General features: G+C 37.0%; 3 protein-coding genes across 3 annotated transcripts; 2 read left to right on the top strand and 1 right to left on the bottom strand.

Annotated features, from left to right (window-relative positions):
- Positions 1-1,385: 1,385 nt before the first annotated feature.
- fam181a (family with sequence similarity 181 member A) lies at positions 1,386-2,893 on the top strand. Its single transcript, XM_088002681.1, has one exon. The coding sequence runs from the start codon at positions 1,724-1,726 to the stop codon at positions 2,492-2,494; it is 771 nt and encodes a 256-aa protein (XP_087858807.1). The 5' UTR covers positions 1,386-1,723; the 3' UTR covers positions 2,495-2,893.
- A 1,024-nt stretch (positions 2,894-3,917) lies between these two features.
- Positions 3,918-13,156, bottom strand: asb2b (ankyrin repeat and SOCS box containing 2b). The gene is made up of 9 exons (XM_014975770.2): positions 13,067-13,156; positions 12,135-12,281; positions 9,361-9,530; positions 7,915-8,070; positions 7,584-7,829; positions 6,414-6,585; positions 5,078-5,663; positions 4,529-4,682; positions 3,918-4,423 (listed from the first exon to the last, which is right to left on the bottom strand). The coding sequence occupies exons 2-9, from the start codon at positions 12,242-12,244 to the stop codon at positions 4,296-4,298; spliced, it is 1,722 nt and encodes a 573-aa protein (XP_014831256.2). The 5' UTR covers positions 12,245-12,281; positions 13,067-13,156; the 3' UTR covers positions 3,918-4,295.
- Positions 13,157-16,023: 2,867 nt separating this feature from the next.
- Positions 16,024-19,488, top strand: ccdc197 (coiled-coil domain containing 197). The gene is made up of 9 exons (XM_014975767.2): positions 16,024-16,230; positions 16,314-16,356; positions 16,436-16,612; positions 16,699-16,856; positions 16,929-17,011; positions 17,747-17,919; positions 18,214-18,324; positions 18,419-18,535; positions 19,235-19,488. The coding sequence occupies exons 1-9, from the start codon at positions 16,127-16,129 to the stop codon at positions 19,403-19,405; spliced, it is 1,137 nt and encodes a 378-aa protein (XP_014831253.2). The 5' UTR covers positions 16,024-16,126; the 3' UTR covers positions 19,406-19,488.
- Positions 19,489-20,293: the final 805 nt, after the last annotated feature.

The following is a 20,293-nucleotide window of genomic DNA, read 5'->3' as shown; positions in this document are numbered from 1 at the left end:
GATTCTCAAAACTTGTCTGAAAGATGGACAAACTTGTTTTATTCAAAACCCAAACTATTTTTTTACTTTTGAAAATCAGAAATATTCATGTCTTTTCTAAAAAAAAATTTAATTTTTTTTGCTTAATTAAAAAAAATATGAGTTTTCTAGACGAAAGATTACTTTTGCAACTAAAAAATGTCCTAATTATTTCTATAACATTTTTAAGATTGATCTCAGTTTCATTTTTTTCTAGCAAATTTCCGACTTTTTAAACTCAGAAATTTTATTTCCTTAGCGATTTTCTAGAAAAGCAAGGGAAATTTCTGTTCTCAAATGTAAAAACAAATTCTAGAAAATAATTTTCTAGCTTGAAAAGTGAAATAATTTCTTGTAAAAACTTTTAACTTTTTTTCTAGAAAACGTCTAGAAAAAGAGAAATAAAAAAATGTAAACTAAAATTGACTAACTTTTTAGGGGTAGAGGAGGTTCTAAAAAAATTTTTATTTTTCAAACTCAAAAAAGTCTGAAGTTTTTTTTCTGGAAAATGTCAGAGATTAATCTCAAAATTTCAGATTTTTTTCTAGAAAATTTTAGATTTTTTTTTCAAACTAAAAAAAAATAATCAAAGTTTATTCCAGAATATTTCTGAGATTGTCTTAAAATGTTTTACTTTTTGCTTTTTAAGGTTAAGTAATCTCTGTTATCGCCTCTCCTTTCTGAGCCGCTGAGCTCCAGCAGAACGACACTTCCCCAGCTCAATAAAGGGATGAAGCTCAATTAGCATTTCACAAGTCCCGTTCCCCCTCCGCCGCAGCCTTCCCCGTGGAGCCCATGCTTTTCTGGGGATTGTCCTGTTTTGGGCCCTTGTTGCGGTTGGCAGGGTGACAGTATTCGAGTGTGCAAACTTGTGCCATTGTCCTCCGGCCAGAGGGAGCCATGGAGACCCCATAATATGACACAGGAAAATGTTTGCTGATGGCAATTCTATGGGCTTTGTCCGAGTCTTTTTTCCTTCATGACGACTCGATTTAAGTCTCTAAATGTTTGACTACAAATGCAGGAGTGCTATCCAGCTCCTTCCCCTTTGTCCCGCCAGGTTTGAATGAGTAATTCAGCCTTTGTGTCGCTCGATTGAGGGGGCAAACAGAAAGACAAGATTCTTGAGCGTTCAAGCCTCTTTCCATGGTTATGCGCTCTTTAGATCCCCCCACCGCCACCAAATCCTACAGCTGACATCATGTGGAAGGCATTAAACCTCAACTTTAACCCGTGCAACAGGAAGTTAAAGCATGTCCAATACGATATATTTCATTTATGTTTAATTATTTTGCGTAAAAGGAGCAGAGTGAGAAGCGGGTTTTTGGGGAAAATATCGCGTTTCCAGGGCTGGGCTTTCCAGATCTCCATGGCAGCAATTTGCGCTGGTGAAGAATTTGATACCAAGGCGCTTGGAGACTGATTGGAGTGCATTGTGATGGGTCTGGGGTCGCTGATTGGTTCAAGGGAAGGAGCATAACTACAAAGGGTTTATATTCATTCAGCTTCCTGAAGTACCTCTGCAGTCTGGAGGGAAGCTTCGATTAAAACGGTGAGCTTGAGTTTAAAAAAAACGGAGATTTATTGGTGCGCAATTACGCAAAAATCTAAACTAATTTATGATATTTCACAGATTGTGTCGGTGGAATATGGTTCATATTTCTATAATGGACTCATGAAGTGAGCCAATGAGCTTCTGGTAAAGATGTCAAGTGCAGACAGCGAAGTTAAAACTTTACTCAACTTTGTAAATTTGGCGTCCAGCGACATCAAGGCGGCTCTGGATAAGTCGGCTCCCTGCAGGCGCTCCGTGGATCACCGGAAATACCTACAGAAGCAACTCAAGCGCTTCTCACAGAAGTTCTCCAGAGTCCCGAGAGGTCAGACTCTCACTTCTGCGGACTACAGGTGCGCCAGAGGAGCTGAGCGTCAAAGGGTGACTGCGACGGATGAGGCCAGCTCCGATGCGCAACATGCGCAGAGCGTAGGCGGCGTAATGGACCAGGTGCCGATGCGGAAACGACAACTACCAGCGTCGTTTTGGGAGGAACCCAGGCTAACCAAAGCCAGGAGAGACAAACCCTGTTTGGATTTGAGAAGAAGCAGCAGCTCGGGGACATCTGATGACGGCGAGAATGAAAGGAGGAGAAGGAGTCAGGAGGACGCGCAAAAAACCGCAAACTCCTCATCCGGCAGGCGCAGCTCTGCGGAAAAAGAAGTGCTGAAACTGGATATGACTTCACATCGCTCCGTTTGTTTCTGCAGCTGCTGCCCCTTCCAGTTCCAAGGACATCAGGTCCTCCACAGCCAGATTGTTGTTCCGCATCCTCCCTTTGGTCTGTGGAGCAAGGCAGCAGAGCCGGAGAGGTCCGAGCATCCGTACGGACAGAAACTCCACACGCACGTTGTGGTGAAACCGATACCGACCAAGGCCACGGCGCAGTCTCCGATCTTAAGCGTGTTTGGGTTCATTTAATCTGCCCGTCACATGAGGATGCGGTGCCGTTTGTAAAGTCACAGAAACATTTACAGAAATAATTTGGGTCATTTAGCCTGTTACAAGAGAAAAAAGTTCATTTTCAGTAATTTTTGCCACGTTTTTTTATTTACTTAGAATGTTACTGTTCCAAGCTAAATGGAATATTCAGTGTACAAGCTAAATACACTCCTCAAAAAAATAAAGGGAACACTCAAATAACACATCCTAGATCTGAATGAATGAAATATTCTCATTGAATACTTTGTTCTGTACAAAGTTGAATGTGCTGACAACAAAATCACACAAAAATCATCAATGGAAATCAGATTTATTAACCAATGGAGGCCTGGATTTGGAGCCACACACAAAATTAAAGTGAAATGTTCCCTTTATTTGTTTGAGCAGTATATTTACTTAGAAAGCGAAATATTCAGTTGAAAGTTAAATATTTAGCTCAATACTTAAAAACTATCTTGGTAGCTAACTAGCTCGGAGGTACCTATTTAGGTCTGACCTAAATAGCTAGACAGCAAACTAAATATTGAGCTAGCTCAGAGCTAAATATTTAGCTGGTATACAAATTCACCTACCAGTAGGCGGAAGTGTCTGTCAGAGTAAAAGCTGGGTTTGCTGACCTCCTCTGTAAACGCCTGAGCTAGCTAAATATAGCTTGCTAGCTAAATGTTTAACTCTGAGCTATTTAGTTAGCAAGTTTGGAAATAAGTATATAGCTAGCTCAGAGTTAAATATTTATTCAAATTAACTTGCTAATTGATGGAAATGTCTGCCAAAATAAAATCTGGGCCAAGCTAGATATTTAACTTGCTAACTAAATGTTTAACTCTGAGCTAAATATTTATTTTTGAGTTAAATATTTAGTTCACAAGGCAAATATTTATCTTTAGTTAGCAAGCTAAGTATTTAATTTGGAGCTAAATATGTCGTTAGAAGCTAAATATTGATTCAGAACTAAAAAAAACAGCTAAATATTTAGGTTGCTAACTAAATATTTAAGTTAATTTGCATATCTAAATATTTTTGCTTCAAATACGATAAATGAACATTTACTTTATTTGTGAAGTAAATATTTAGCTTGCTAAAATATTTTTTTAAAATATTTAGTTGAAACTGACATTCATAAAAGAATGAATAACATGGTGAAAATATAACTTTTGGAAAATGAACCTCCATTTTTCCTGTTAGGCTTAATAACCCAAATTATTGCTGTTAATTTTTGACTTTGTATCTTTACAAACGCCACCCCACACCTGAGAAGGTGAAACTGTGAGCTATGTGGCGTGTTTATGATTTTTCTGTTGTATTTTGGAAACGGACACTTCTTTAAGCACTTACTAGAATGCTGCATCTATTTGTGATGTTTAAGCCTAAAGGAATAAATTGCACTTTTCCAATAAACTAATCAGCTTCACCTTTATGTTTATTTTCACTCTGTATCCACAGAGAAAGAAAATAATGTTTTTTGTACTTGTGTGCTGTCACAGTTTCCCCTTTTAACAACAAAAATCTGTCTTTGTCAGGTAATGTTTGCCAAAATTATTTATAAAAAATGATAAATAAAAGACTCAAATTCCCTCAAGAAATCCTTTTGGCAGCCGTCTCTGAAGGTCTCTTAAAAGCACAACGTAAATGACAGATTAAAAGGCCTTGCTGTCACATCGCTTCAAGTATAAATAGATATTTAAACAGAACAGATTGAAGATGCGACTAAAAAAAGAAAAAGGAAGATAAATATAGTGGTGCATAAAAAGACTAAAATCGGAGGTTTATCTGTTTGAAATCAGCCGTCAGGACTCAGATATGTTTTTAGTCTGTTTGGCAGAGGCAAACTTGTAACAGATTTCCTGTTTCTCCCCATCTGAGTCCAAATCCTTAATCTGCAAAGGTGCTGAAGTGGACGTGGTGACACTAGAAGACAAGATAAGAACGGTTGTTTAAAAAAAGTAAAGTGTTTTTCTATGAGGAAATGAAAGCAAAGTTGTTTCCTTGCACTGATTTTTATCTGGCACCTACATGACTTCCTTTTGATGGCGCGCCATTCGTCTCTGCTGTCCAGGAGCGCAGAGAGTTGGCTGCAAAGCTGAACATGGCCGACGTACTCCAGCAGCAGGTCTATGACCGGGCCGGCCCATTTACACATAGCTGGGGTTGAGATCCACTCGCAGAACTGAAAACCATAAAAAAGCAAAACAATCTTCATGAAAAACCCAAAACCATGATCTCTACTGATTCTGTTTCATCTATTTGTGTGGAAATCTGGGGACACACACAGTGGCTTTAAAAAAAGCTGAAGACAGATTTGGCTGAAGACAGAAAGACCAGAAGACAGACGTAGCTGAAGACAGAAAGACCAGAAGACAGACGTAGCTGAAGACAGAAAGACCAGAAGACAGACGTAGCTGAAGACAGAAAGACCAGAAGACAGACGTAGCTGAAGACAGAAAGACCAGAAGACAGACGTAGCTGAAGACAGAAAGACCAGAAGACAGAAGTAATAGAATTAAAAAAGTTCATACTTCTGCCTATACTGTCATTGTGAAATGTGGTTGTTGGTTTTCCCACCTGTGTCGCCCGCTCTGGCCTTTCATCACAGCTTAAAGGAGGTAGACAGTCATGGCCGCCAGCAGTTCTTATGTCGGATCCTCCGGGTGGAGGGTGGGGCGCAGCACCGTGCGTACAGGTGAAACAGGCCTGTGCGTCACAGCCGTGGTCCAAAAGGCACTTCAGCACAGCTAGATTATTCCTGCTGAGCGCAACCAGAGCTGGGAATGTGGTCGCCAAAGACGGGAGCGTGGCGTCCAGGTCCGCGCCTCGCTCCAGCAGCAGCGTCACAGTGCTGACGCAGCCCTGACGCGCCGCCATCAGCAGAGGGCTGACCGGATCCAGGCTCAGGTTTGCGCCGGCGTTCACCAGCACTTCCGCTGTCCTCTTGCTGCGGTGGGCGACAGCGAAGTAGAGAGCGGTGGCGCGTCGGTCCGCGTACTGGACGGAGTGGCTGTGCGCCAGAATGGCGTTCACGTCTGCGCCCGTTTTCAGCAGCGCGGCGGCCGCTGCGTGGCGGTCATGCTGCGCTGCCAGGTGCAGCGGGCTGATCCAGCTGTGGCGCAGCTTGGCGCGGCTTGTAGCGGAGACCAGCAGAGAAACAATCCTGAAAACAACGTGTGATCACAGAACCTGCTGAGTATGAGATATAGATATTAGACTAGATAGCAGAAGAAAAACAGGAGGAAATTTCCGCCAAAATACTTAGAAGTTTTGAGATTCAACTCAGAAATGTTCAAGAGAAAATCATGGAAATTTCTAAAAGTTTTTCCTAGCAAATTAAGACAGTTGATTTTTTTCTAGAAAATTTCAGTTTTTATAGCAAAATTTCAACTTTTGAATTTTGTGATTTGTCATACATTTTCTAGAAAAAAACGTAGGAAATTTGAGTTTCAAAAATTTCTGCATTTTTTCCTAGCATTATTTTTGACTTTTCAAACAAAAAATGTCCACGTTTCTTTTCCAAATTTTTTTGATTAATCTAAAAATTTCTGAGTTATTTTCTTATGATGTATTTTTACTTTTAAAACAAAATATTTTTTTTTCTAGAATATTTCTGAATTGGTTCTAGCATATTTTTGACTGTTCACTGCAAATTTGACTGTAAATTCAGGTTAATGAACTACACAAATCACATATTATTGCTTTATCTTTTTTTCAAAGAATAAAAATGGAATAACAAAATGGGGAAAGTAACAAAAATTTAACTTGATATAAAAATGTTAATGAGAAAATCTGAACTGGACGCTATGTTGATATTTGAAATTAAAAAGATAAAATAAGCAAGCTCACACTGTTCCCCCTGTTTCCTATAAACCTGATGGTTTGTATTAAAGTAAGTGATATGCAGACTCACTCATGGTGTCCAGACTGGGCAGCAACGTGCAGAGGCAGCAGCCCAGAGTTATCAGAAATGTTGGCATCTGCATTTTTAGAGAGGAGTAAAGCAACGACTTCCTGGTGTCCGTTCCTACTGGCTTCATGCAGCGCTGTGACACCATCACATGTCTGCATGTTCACATCTGCACCTGAAAAAACAGCAACACTTTTTATAGGATTTAAAATGCATGGCAGTGTATTAGGACCATTGCAGATTGATAAACTCAGAAAATTCTGCCTCAGGAAAAAAAAGAAAATTTCTGAATTTGAAAAGTCTGAAATTTACTAGAAAAAGCTGAGAAAATTTGAGATCTTACTCTTTTTTCCTAGGACATTTCCAAAGTTAATATAAACATTTCTGAGTTTTTCTCACAAAATTTTCAACTTTTGGACCTCAGAAATGGTTGTGTTTTTTCTAGAAAATTTCTGAGTTTAAAAAGTCATGAAATTTGCCAGAAAGAGCTCAGAAATTTTGAGATCTGGAAAAAAAAAAGAATCCAGAAGAATATGTGGAAATTTCAGTTAGTCAGGTCAAGAATTTGCAATAAATTTTGATTAATTTATGAAATTTTTTAGAGAAACACTTTCAAAGAGTTTCAAACTCAGAAATTTCCTGATTTTTTTAAATAGAACATTTCTGAGATTAATCTAAAAAGTAATGTTTTTCTCACAAATCTCCAACTTCTAAAACACAGAAATGTTCAAGTTTTTTTCTAGACAATTTCTGAAATTTATCTAAAGATTTCTGAATTTTTCTACAAAATGACTTACTATACTGAGAAATTTTCTGGCTTTTCTAGAAATGTTTTTGAGATTAATCTAAAAATTTCAGAGATTTTTTTTCTCACAAATGTTTCTGTTTTTTCTAGAACATTTCTGAGATTAATGTTAAGTTTTAACTTTTTGAATTCAGACATTTAATTTCTTTCTAGAAAATTTCTGAAATTATATCATCTCAATTTCTGAATTTATGAAAATTTTAGACCTTGCAAACTCAGAAATGTCCTTGTTTTTTGGGGAAATTTCTCAGATTAATCTCAGAATTTATTATATTTTTGGCAGGAATGTACTCCTTTCTTTTCTATGTACAATGACCCTAATATGGTTTGTAAGAATGAAATCAGTGACTGTTTTCTTCAGCAGCTACCTCTCTCAGTGAGGTAGCACAGCGCCCTCTTCAGGCCTCGCTGAGCTGCTACAGTGAGCGGTGTGATGCTGTAGGTGTTTGCTGGATTGATTGTGGCTCCGGCTCGGATCAGAACCTCACAGATCTCCGTGTTTTCTCTGGAAACGGCCTCATGGAGGGCCGTCCAGCCCTGACTGCACCGCTGGTTCACGGAGGCACCGTGAGACAGAAGAATGTTCACCATGTTCATGTTTTCCAGTTCACAAGCTGTAAAGACAGAGAACTCAGCATTTCACACACACACCCGCATACGTCATCACACTTCTTAGCAGCTCTGATTTCACAGCTGTACCTTTATACAAAGGAGTCTCTTTGTTGCTGCTGCAGATGTCGGGGTCGGCGCCTGACTCCAGAAGCGACTGGACGCAGGGCAGCTGTTCACAGGACACGGCCAGCAGCAATGCAGTCTGCTCCTGCAGCGTCCGCTTGTCCACTGAGCCTGGATGGGCTGCAGCAGAAAGAAAAACATCCACAAAGCAACTGTAAGCATTTAGAAAACAGTTTAATAAAGTTTACTGGATCTGAGTTTTACCATAGGTTCAACACTGGCTAAATTCAATTTCTTTAAAGGGGATCTGTTATTCGAAATTCACATTTTGCATGTTTTATATACTTCCATTTGGGTCTAAACTGCTTCTAAAAACATTTAAGCGCTTAAGAAACACTCAGTTGATTTTATTAAACAATAAATTCATGTTTTTTTGTGGCTGGAAACTTCCTGATTGTTAAGTTACATTCCAGGGGCACTGCACCATTACCTAGCAACCCCAGCCAAGTCCAACCCGTTATCTGGCATCCAAAGAGAGTTCCAGCATGCTTGGTCAGCTGGTTTAACCTCTGTATGCGCTGTACAATGGCTGCTGGAAAAGAGAAGTGTTTTGTTGTTGACTTACCATCCAGAAACTGCTTGCTAATAATAGTTTTCTCTTAAAGCTGACCTTTTCTCCTGTTGTTGCATTTGTATTGTTTGTTTTTATTTCTGGTTATGGTGTACAGGACTTTGGTCAACAGTGTTGTTGTTAAAGTGCTTTATAAATTGAGCTGGTATAACCAGAGAGATTAAACCAAATATATGGGAAAACCCTAAAATGGTTCATACTGAATACAGTCATTTATATGTTTCAGGAGTTTCTACTGGTTTGTTTTGTTTTTTCCTTGTTTACTTTGTAACGCCATTTATAAAGTTACACTGTAAAAAATGAACAGATATAATCTGACTTATTTAGCCAAAATCAAAGTCATATTTTCACCATGTTATTCATACATTTATAAATGTCTGAATTCCAAACTAAATATTAAATTCACCAGCTAAATATTTAATTTGGAAACTAAATATTTAATGTTCAAATTAAATATTTAATTAAAATCCTAGATATTTCATTTGGAGCTAAATATTTAGTTCAGGTCTAAATATTTAAATTGCTAACTAAATATTTAGCAGGCAAGCTAAATTTTTAGCTTGTGACTTAAATATTTAGTTGGGAACTCAGACATTTTATTAATATATTTAGGAATATGTTAATAACATGGTGAAAATATGACTTTGAAAAGTGAACACCCACATTGTTTTCTTTATCACAGGCTAAAGGAATACAATTATTGCTGTTAATTTTTTTACTGCACTCCATAGCCTTCATCTACTCCATAGCAATAAGTCTCCCATTTTTAATAAATTAAGTCTTAATTTCTGGGAATATGGAGAAAAGGGTTTAAATTGGATTTATATTTATGTTTTTACCTTTCAACAGAGTCTCCAGGCACCCAGTCTGGCCAGAATAGGCAGCATCATGCAGAGGAAGCCACCCGTCTTTGTTTTCCTTCAGCAGGCTGTGGGAGGAAGATGCTGCCAGATCCTTCAGGGTTTCCACATCTCCGCGCCTCACAGCAGAAAACACCGGGTCAGCATCCCTAAAGGATTGGGAACACCAGAAAATTATGACTACAGATGGAAATTAAAACAACAACCTTCAGGATTTTACATAAATTCCTCTTATTCCGTCAAGATGACGAGAAAACGCTGTAATGTTTGTGATGCGCGTTGTGTTTCAGGACAGCAACCGCAAACACCGAGCCACCATAAACGCATCATCCACTCAAACAAAGACTCACTCCGGGGGTTCTGGAGATCCTCCGCGCCGCGGATCATCTCCGCATTTACGTCCAGCGTTTCGGAACTGCGATAAATAATCGGCGTAGTTGAATTTGGTCATTGTTGGCAGCGGATATGTCGCAGCGTCGCGCCGCACAGGGCGCAGCTGCTGTCGGATTATTTTGGGAAAGAAGCGTCAGGCTGCGGGTTGACGGCTGCAGCCTTATATGTCAAAGACATCCAGGGAGATAAGACAGACGGCTATGAAGATAACGCTGCTGCTTTTTCGTTCCAGAACAACCACAAGCTTAAAAATAACACATTCAGTGATTGGTGTCGTGTTTTTAAAAAAGTCAAAACAACTTTTTTTTCAGTCCACATTGACTTGTAAGTGTAAAAGTATTTACCAGAATGACAGAAACTTTGAAAATGGTCACAAAATACCGAGGCAAGGTGTATTTGATCTATTTTATGGAGCTACATTGGGGCCATAAAGTTTGTTCAAATGAAAAAAAGAACAATAATGAAATGAAAAAAACGATTTGAAATGGAATATATATATATATATATATATATATATATATATATATATATATATATATATATATGTGTGTGTGTGTGTGTATTGAAACTGTAAAGTACAGTTTGAAACTGGGAAAAAAAATCAAAACTACTTTTAAGATTTTAGTGGATTTTTGTTTCAGTGTTTTTATTTATTTATTTTTAATTCTGAACTAAAAAAAATCTGAAACTGGAAAGTAGTTTTTAACTTTTTTTTTTTCCAGTTTCCAGTTTTTTCCCCATATCTTAAAAAAAGATAATTTGACACTGAAAAAAAAAACATTTTCAGATTTTAACTGAAAAGAAAAAAATCAAAAACTGGAGAAAAAAAACCTGACATCTTAAAAGTATTTAAACAATTTTTCAGTGTCAAAACATATTTTTTCAGTTGTTTTCAAGTGAAAACAACCGTGTTTTCAGTTGCAAATTTTGTTCAGTTTGGAAAAAAAAAAAATTCAGTATAATTTTTATTTTCAGTTTCATTTTTAAAAAATCAGTTTTAACATTATTTTTTTTAGCTTCAAAATAATTTTTCAGTTTTTTTTTTTTTTTATTTGAACACACTTTATGACTACATTTTACCTCCATAAAAATCATTCATTCAAATTACGCAGAAGTGAAGTGGAGTACTGAAGAAAGAGTAGCATTACATATTTTTACTCAAGTTCAAATAAAAAGTAGCCTTGCAAGAAATTACTCAGGAGTTAAAAAGTATTTGGTAAAAGGTGACCTGAGTATTAACTGATCAAAAAATTTATAATTTAATTAATATTTAGAAATAAAACCATCAGATGGATCAAACATATAGAAATAAATAATGGAATTTTTGGTATTTTAAAGATGAAAATGAAAATAATTCATAACATAATCAAAGATAAAATCAGGTAAAAGAACATTTATTTCCAAAGTGTGCCATGGACACACTCGTAACACGATCTCTGCACAGAGCTGCTTTGTTTAATAAATGCAAAAACTGCTTTTATCTCGGTGAGCCACTCAAGTTCAATGAGTGGCAGTTAAACCGCAGGGGGCGGGGCTAACCCGGTGACCGATAAGATGCAAACGTCTGACGTCACCAGGACGTGCGTCTGCAGGAAGCCGCAGGATTTGCTGCACATTCAAATTAAGGCCACCTGCAGTCATTGAAGGCTGCAGCTGCAGTTTTCTTTGTGTTCACTGTAGATTTGATGGTTTCAAACTTATTAAAACTGGAAAATAATAAAAATAATCCTCACACAACAAGAAATATTTGTAAAATAGACAGAATTATAAAGCTGTTGACTAACATATCAGATGTCTTTCAGTGAGTATCTGATTTGTTTTACTTCTCTTACTAAATGTAGTTTGTAATTCAAATATTTTAGTGCACTTGAATTAGGACAAAACTAACTTCAAACTATTCAACAAGATAAATACGCTTGTTTTAAGTTAATAATTCCTGAATATATACTTTTAAAAAGTAATTCCACTGGCAGACCATTTCACAAGATGTTTTTCCTGTTTAAGTGTAAAAATCTTATTTATCGTATTTACATTTTGCATTTAAGATAACACCTTTTTCTGTAAAAACTCATCAAGTGTCATTGTTTTAGTTTCACCTGATTCAAATTCAATGCTGTACGATTGCATTTTAAGCAATAAAATGCTTATTATCTTCTTTAAAATAGGATAATCAGTATTTGCATTTTGTAACGTATTTCTAATTGGACATAAAAAGCCTAACTGGTTTAAGTGAAAAATCTTCAATTTTTTGTCTGATAATCATCAGAATAATCTGACACTAAAATAGTCGTTTTTCGCTGCTTGGGTCTGTTGAGATGCTCGGTTTGTAACAGATTTTATTTTGCGTCTGTTTTCCGTACCTGAAGAAGTTTGGTGAAATGAGGCGACTCTGGAGGCAAACAGATCGTCTCTGCTTCAAATCCCCGTTCAGTCTGTTGTAAAGAAACCTGTATCTGCTGACTGCCGTCATCGCTGCCGTCTTCTTTACAAATAAATCAGAATAAAATCTGAAAAACACATTTTAAAAAAATGAATCCAGGCAGGTACAAACCCAGGGCTGTAGGAATATGTCCAATGTTTTTGTGTAATAAAAGGCACAGAGAGCAGAGTGAGAGTTCAGCATCTCAGTGAAAAAGATGAACATGGTGCTGGGAGGAATCAGAGCAGCAGGTTTGAAGAGGGGATTCCTTTTAAGGTCATGCTGTTCGGTTCAGTCTGCTGCTGCAGGATCACAGTGACACATAAACAGCTGGGCACAAACTACTTACAGTTACTCAGTTACATCTACGTCAGTAACCTTTTATTAATAATAAAAAGTACTTTCACGAGTATTTTTACTCTGCTGCACATTTTACTTTTACTCAAGTAATTTTACTATGAAGTATTTTTACTCTTACTTGAGTAAAATTTAAAACAAACACTTTTTAGCCAAAAATTCACCAGACACAGACACACACCTGCAGTTTTTGTTAAAGTTTTATACGTTTTTTATTAAATTAGCTGATTTGGAAAAATTTTCTTTTGCCTGACTTTATGTTTTGTTACTGATATAAACTATTGTCATTTTTGTACCTTAAAATACCAAAATGTTATTTATATAGCACATTTTCAGCAAAGGCAGTTCAAAGTGCTTTAAAGCACAACTTAGGAATTATAACAAGAAACAGCTAAGAGAGATGTTTATTATTCCATCAGACCTTTAAAACCAGCCAAAATACTCATCAGATTCATAAACAATAAGAGCAGCAACACAAACACAAATAATCTGTTGAGCTTAATTTTAAAGACTCACCACCACAAAGCTTCGTACATCCTCTGCTGTTAGAGAAGTTGCTCTCTGCAAAGCTGCCGGCGGAGTGTGAAAACATGCTGGAGGAAACCCACAATGACAGCTGATGTTTGTTTCACAATCACTTCTGAGGAAGTGTTTTTTTAAAGCGCTTCCTTATTGTGAACTGGAGGTGGCCCCTAGATTTTGTCATGCACGTTTCCTCAGCACACCTCACCAAATTTAGTGGAGGATGGAGGAAGAATCTCGTTAAATTTACTGTAGCATTGCTCAGATTTGGGATTTCTGTTCAAACTTGTTATTAAACGTTTCATAACAGTCAAAAATTCTTAACATTTTTCTTCACTGTAAAATAAATGGAAACATTTAAAAATCTGCGTTCAAAGCACAGTGCAGTGGGAAAACAAGTTTTAAATCAACATATCTTCGCTGCAAAGCGTGGGTTTGTCTAAGCTTTGCAAAAACAAGAACAAGTCAGAACCATAATCCTATTTATTAACTGTTCTGTAAAGTTCACCGTTTCTGTAAAGCAGAAGTTCATGTGACGTTTGCCTAAGTTATTTGTTTTTATTTTTAAATAAATACAGGATTGACTTGTCCAGTGGCGTTTATCAGGAAATACCCAACTGGAAAAAAGTGAGCTGTTCCATTGAGCTGTCATGCATCGCTTCACAGAATTAGATTTTATTAGCAGGAATGTTTAGCCAGAAAAATAACTGGTTTTATTGTTATGATGAGTAATGGTATGTTCCTGTTGGCAGCAGAAAAGTGCTTCAGTACTTAGTAATAAAATACAAAGTAGCAAAGCGACGTGAAGTGATGTGTAATAGATTTGAGGTTTTACATCTCAAATCTTGAGAATAAGCATTATGAAAACCTTATTAATTAACATATATTTACACATGTAATAAGAAACAAAGTCGTTTTCTTTTCTCTCTGTTTGAAGTTAAATCAAACCAAACTTCTTTTGTTTTAGCTTAATTAGAATTACCAAAAATTCTCCTATTTACCAAATCTGTAAAAACTTAGAAAGGTTATTTGAAATTTTTTCATAACTTTCTTTGAATTCAGAACCTTGTATATAAATTACCAGTATCAGGGATAATTGTTGTCTAATATAGTAAAACTTGTCCTGTACAGAGATGGGCTGAAAGGCCGCTCAGCAAAGAAGAAGCCAAAGAAACGTGAGGACAAAGATCTTCATTTTTTGAGAAATGTCCTGTGTCTGAAGGAATTAAAGTGGAGCCGTTTGGCCATAATGACCATTGTTACATTTGGAGGAAAAATTGGGATTCTTGTACCATCAAAATGGTGAAGTATGGTGGTGGCGGCATCATGTTGTGGGGCTGTTTTGATCCAGGAAGAACTGATACACTTCATAAAATAGATGGTATCATTAGGAAAGAAGATTATGTGGAAATATTGAAGCAACATCTGAAGACAGGAAGTCAAAAATGGATGCATATCAGTCTTCAAGATGGACAATAACCCTAAACATTCAGGTAAGGTGGTTACAGCTTAAGGACAATAAAGTCAATGTTTTGGCGTAACTTGATGTCAGTCCTATGGAAAAGCTTTAGTTCGATCTGAAAAGAAATGTGAAAGTGAAGTGGCCTACAAAATGGACTCAGTTAGAGGAAGGAAACCCAAAACGCTTAACCCATTTCATAGTTTAAAAAACAATTATCCCTAAGACTAACATGTTAAAGTTATACAAAAAAAATCTCTAGGAATAGTCCTTGCCAATTTTCTTGGCATTTAGCAAATATAAATAATTTTTATTATGCTGACTTAAAACAAGAGAAATTTGTTCTGATTTAACTTCAGACAGAGAGGAAAAAGGTATAAATATCTGGCTCTGCCTTCAGCCTGTGACATCACACTCAGGTGAGTTTTGTAACTCTGTCTGTCAAAAATGTGAGTAATGGAGGATGGAGTGTGATCAAAATCAGACAAGCCTGACTTCCTTATAGTAAGGTTCAGTTGAGTCAGTGTTTTTTTGAAGATCTAGCCGTTGAAGTTCCAGCGAGCTCTGTTTGTTTAACCCTCATGCACCTATAAATGAACTGAAGTTTATTCTGAAAGAACATGTTTGTTGAATGGCGAGTAATTAGGTTTTATCTCCAGCAAGAGGAACCAAAAACACTGCACAGATCTAACAGCCTTCAATGTAAGAGTGAACTTTGTTGGGCTGACAACTGAGAATGAGAAAGAGGTGCAAGAGTTGTTTCCAAACCCAAAATGGTTTTGGTTAACAGCTTTCCGATCCAACATTTGTTGGACAGGTATTCCTACATGATGGGATTTTTCTTTTCATACATGAGTTAGGTTAAAAACAAACTGGTTCATTGCTCACCTTTGTGTAGTTTGTTTGTGTAGGAAAGCCAACAGTAAACATTCCTTTGTACTTCTGATTATCTGGATTTTATCATTTTTTTTCGCACATTTCCTCGTTCTATAGAATCTATTTTAGGTTGCTAGTGCGTCCAAATTCAGAAGTTACATCCTCCTAAGGACCCAGTCTACCTGAGGGACATTACCTTGGTCCATCGTTGACCGTCTAGTTTTCAGGTTTGTTCCCGCCATTACTTCAGCAGAAGTCCTTTCGCTTAGCAACCATAGCACAAGGTAGCTGTTGCAGTTTATTTATTACTTACTTAATCCTGTATAGTTAATGAGTTATTTAAAAAAAAATACAAAGATATTTATGTAAATGTAAATTTCAGCTTCTAACTTTTGTACCACCAGGTTTTAATACTGCTCTCCCGCTCTGTCCCCCCACTTCGTCCGTTACAAAAACAAATATCTCTCATTTCGCCCCATAAATCAGTTACGATTATTTTAATCTTACATTTTTCTGTTTTCTGCTCTGATTTGTTCAGTTTTGTAAATGTTCAGTCCCATTAAAGCATAAAATAAAAACTCTTCTCCACGGGTTTTTGTCAGGCATTCTTCTGGGCAGTCTGCGCGGTGGTTGCCAGGCAACAGCTACACAAACCCAGGAAGAAGAGTGTTGATTGTGTTTCATGATCAGAACGACAGGGAGACACATTTACAGCGGAAATGACAACGACTCCTGTACCAGTTCTGGACGGAGATTCTTGTCCAAAACCTCAGATGGAAAAACGAGTGAAAAATGTTTTTGTTACTCAACCGGAGGACCCGAGGTAGGCCAGATCTGTTCGTAATGGACAGGATATTCAAAATGTCTTTATTAAATCACATTGCTAGTAACCATTGGTTTGTTTAGAGACAGGAAAAAAGAGACGATGTGCATACCTGCTACAACAGAAGTAAGGATAAATATTTTTTAAATGTGTAACAAATGTTATGCCAGAGTTGGATGTCCCTGATTATTTTTTTAATATCTAGACTTCAAGCAAACTCTTAGAGGCTGGAGTGAAAGCACTAAAAAAGGCACTAATTGCAAGAAAACAGGCTGAGCTGCATGAACTGGACGTGCAACTCGCACTCAAAAAACAAGATTTCAGAAGCTGCATGGAGGCTTTTGCTATTAGAAGGTCAGAGTTGGAAACTCAACAACAGCAGGTGAGATGAAATTTCCTAAAATTACTGCAACTGGAGGAAGAAAAATAAATCCAGTAGCCATTTTTGGCTTTGGATTTCTCTCCCAGAATAAAGAGGAGGAGATGAAATTTGAGAAGTTTGTGGCTGAGAAAGAAGTGAAGCGACGAAAAACGCTGAAACAATGTGAAGCAACTTTGGAGCAGAACATCCTGAAACGGAGACAGATTGAGGATTTAACAGAACAACTGACAAAACTAGAAACCAGGTGAGGATGTGAAACACAGTTTAATAATGTCAGAGGCTCCCATTGTTTGCTAAGCCCATCTTAAACTTACAGGAGACAAGTTTTAAAGCAGAGAACAGAAAAAAACAAAATCTACGAGGATTATCTGATGAAAACTCTGGATCACCTCCCCAGCAGTAAGTCCAAATATGTACACTGTATAAAAAGTAATTTTTTAAAATCTCATTTTCTGACTTTAAGGATTATTAGGTCTGTCAGAAAGTCTTCACCCTAGATCAGGAGTGCCAAACTCAGTTTAGATAAATAATTTAATAATTAATTAAATAATGTTGAACATTTTTTCACAGGATCTTGTGATTGTTTTTGTGGTTTTGTAATGAAAATCACAGAGTTTGTGGTGTTAATTTAGGAATATTTGTAAGGATTTTTTCCAATATTTGCGCTAATTTATGAGGTGACGTCTTATTACTCGCCGTGTCAATCACAGACTATCACTTGACATCAAGTAAGGCTGAGCCAGTAGTCAATTAAATACAATGTTTTTGGTTAATTTTAAGACAAATTTGTGGTAAAAATCTGAAAAAAATATGGAGGTGAGTTGATTTTGTGTGAATTTTGAGGGTTTGTGAAAAACTGGAGGAACTTATTGATGTAATTTGGAGTCTAGAGGGCCACATAAAAAGATACGGCGGGCCAGATTTGGCCCCCAGCCCCTGAGTTTTACACATGTGCCCTAGATAATTACCCCTCTCATTATTTTGTCATTTAGCAAACAAAAATGTTTTCTGTAATCCTAAGCAGGAATAGTCTGATTTAACGTCAGACGGTGAGGAAAAAGGTGCGTGTGTTTTTATACGTTGAATGTTTGCCAACTTGCTCTGCTGGAACAAAGTTTGTGCGATCTCTTCCAGTTCCCCGCCACAACAGCAGCGAATCTTTTACCATGCCGATCATTCGACGCCATGAGATGCTGTCCGTCACCCACCAGGAGCTGCTGCAACGTTTGAGGCGAATGGAGGCGGCGGTGGAGCAGCATTGGCGGCAGCTGCAAGACATGAAGCAGCAGCACAGCATAACAATGCTGGTTAGCGATCCATAAACATTCAGATCAACAGGGCCGGCCTAAGCCTTTTTGGGGGCCAAAGCAAATTTTCATTTGAGGCCCCCCCATACCGACATGTCAACACCAGATGCTTCATCATGTGCAATAGAATTTAGTTTGTATTATTTGAAATATGTTTATATTTTGATAGGTTGGGGTTCTTGGGATCCCCCTGCTGGTGTGGAGGCCCTATGCAGTTGCTTAACTCCCATTGCCTTGGGCCGGCTCTGGTTCTGAATATCATGTGACTTTAATGTTTGCGTCTTTCATGCACAGATGTCCAGTAAAGAACTGTCTGAACTGCACAGCGAGTTGGAAAGCCTGAAAGAGAAGAACAGGCAGGTTGAAGTTAACCTGCTAATGAAACGAGGCGTATCCAGAGAGAAGGTGTGATTTTCTCAACATTACAGTTCAAAGATGGTTAATTTACAAAAAGCAGAACTGCTCTGAAAAAAATGCAACGTGCATTTGTGTCTCACAGGGAGAGGAAGTTGGAAAATTACTTATGGCTGTCAACAATCTTGCACAAGAGTGTTACATCCCAGAATTTGGACCGCTGGAAGGCATGAGTGTCCTGACTATGATGGACATGGTGAAGGTAACTTTCTTTACTACCGATAATACAGGACAATACAGGAAGATTACTTTTATAACTACAGTTATAAGGCATATCTGGCATATTATTTTCTTAAACACAGAAAATATTTTCAAAAAGTGGCTTTTATATCAATCATCCCAGGCTAGGAACATTTTTGTTCAATTACAAGAATGTTGTCACAATATTAGCAAAAAAAGATGCAATTTTACCAGAAGAATTACAAGAAAAAAGTTGTTTTAAGGAAACAGAGTGTCAGCATAGAAAGAAAGAAGTTTCAGTTTCTCAGATGGTGCAATCTATTTTGTCCCTCCAGAACCACAAAACTCCTGCAGCATAATGCTGCCACCCCCAGACTCACATGACAGATAACAGTTGAGACTGCCCAGAAGAATGCCTGTCAAAAACTTCAAATTTAATTACATTACGTCCAAAATGAACAAATGCAAACAGAAACTTGGTTTTTATCTTGCTTTTGGGGGAATGGCTTCTTCCTCTCTGAAAAGCATCCATCGGTGGTTTGACTTTGTTTAACTGAAACTTTGGGAACTTACTCATCAGAAGTTTACATGGTTGTATTATATAAATATGACAAAGTATTTAAGTTTAGTATCAGACACCGATGGAATAATAAAAACAAAAGTTTTGTGTCTCTTCCTACATGTTTTCATCGATTAAAATCTATAAAATCTCGTTTTCCAGGAGTTTGTTCTGGACAAGGTGGACACGGAGAGGAGAGTGAGGAGGCTGGAGTCCTGCTCCAACGCAACTCTGACCGACAAACGATGGAGAGAGTCGCTGAAAAGCATCAGCAGCAAAACTCAAATCAAAAGCTCAAGTAAAGCCAGTAAAATCAGCGACTCGTCCAACTGATGCTGTCGTTTTCATTTTTTAAATTTTTGTCAAGCTTTTATTCTGCTAGTCACATTAAAGTGTGTTTTTATGGCTTGTGTTTTGAACCTGTTTTCCACTTGAGTGCGTCTTTTACTTCCAGAATCAGGAAAATGTCATGGGGATGTAGCCGTTGTTTCATTTCAAAATGAAGAATTAGATTCAAATAATGCAGAAAGGCACAATATGCAATGCAGTGTCTGAGCAATTTGGTTACAAGCATTAATTTATAGTAAATTACTCATTGAAACAAGAGTTTCATTTAAGACAAACAGGTAAGGAAAATTTTTTAATCTCTGATGGTTATTACAGATTGGGTTGAAGTGCAATTTGCAGAAAAAAATAGGGGCTTTTTATTGAGTTATTTATGTTTCTACAGATAATCTGGAATCTGTGTTTTTCTTAAATGTGCTTAATTTACCCTTTTTCATCATGGAACATCTGCTAAAGCTGCAATAAAACCTTAAAACTAATTATCTTAAATCAGAATCAAACACTGAGAAAACCATATGTCAAGCATAAACCTGGATATTATTATTTTTTTTATAGTTCTAGTTTTTAACTTTTTAATTATTGCGCTGACTTTTTTCTTCTACATTTAAGTGGCTGCTCATACTCATACATACGATTTCTTTTATTCTTTATTCTATTCCCTCTAAAGTTTCTATATTTATATTGAATGTCTGTGAGGTTGACAAAAAGTCAAATTATTGATCAATAAAGATAATTCAGTCGATTCTGACTGAAAATAATAGTAATTTCCTGATTTCTTTCTTAAACAACATGTTTTCTTGTCTTTCCCATTTTTAATATTTTCAGGTTATGTTCTGGAAATCTTAAGTCAAAAATTATTCATTTAAAATTCTTAGA

This window comes from Poecilia mexicana, unplaced genomic scaffold (genome assembly GCF_051168715.1).
Source record: "Poecilia mexicana isolate PSO_F unplaced genomic scaffold, ASM5116871v1 scaffold_22, whole genome shotgun sequence".
NCBI lineage: Eukaryota > Metazoa > Chordata > Actinopteri > Cyprinodontiformes > Poeciliidae > Poecilia > Poecilia mexicana.
Note: the sequence above shows the minus strand (reverse complement) of the source record. Positions and strands in the feature narration are given on the sequence as shown.

Bases quoted from the DNA above. Each gene is read 5' to 3' on its own strand.
- fam181a (XM_088002681.1), top strand. From the start codon at position 1,724: ATGTCAAGTGCAGACAGCGAAGTTAAAACTTTACTCAACTTTGTAAAT.
- asb2b (XM_014975770.2), bottom strand. From the start codon at position 12,244: ATGACGGCAGTCAGCAGATACAGGTTTCTTTACAACAGACTGAACGGG. The intron at 9,531-12,134 runs GTACGGAAAACA...CCAATCCTTTAG, and splicing joins ATTTCACCAAACTTCTTCAG to GGATGCTGACCCGGTGTTTT. The intron at 8,071-9,360 runs GTAAAAACATAA...TTTCTGCTGCAG, and splicing joins CCTGGAGACTCTGTTGAAAG to CCCATCCAGGCTCAGTGGAC.
- ccdc197 (XM_014975767.2), top strand. From the start codon at position 16,127: ATGACAACGACTCCTGTACCAGTTCTGGACGGAGATTCTTGTCCAAAA. The intron at 18,325-18,418 runs GTGTGATTTTCT...TGTGTCTCACAG, and splicing joins GAGGCGTATCCAGAGAGAAG to GGAGAGGAAGTTGGAAAATT. The intron at 18,536-19,234 runs GTAACTTTCTTT...CTCGTTTTCCAG, and splicing joins CTATGATGGACATGGTGAAG to GAGTTTGTTCTGGACAAGGT.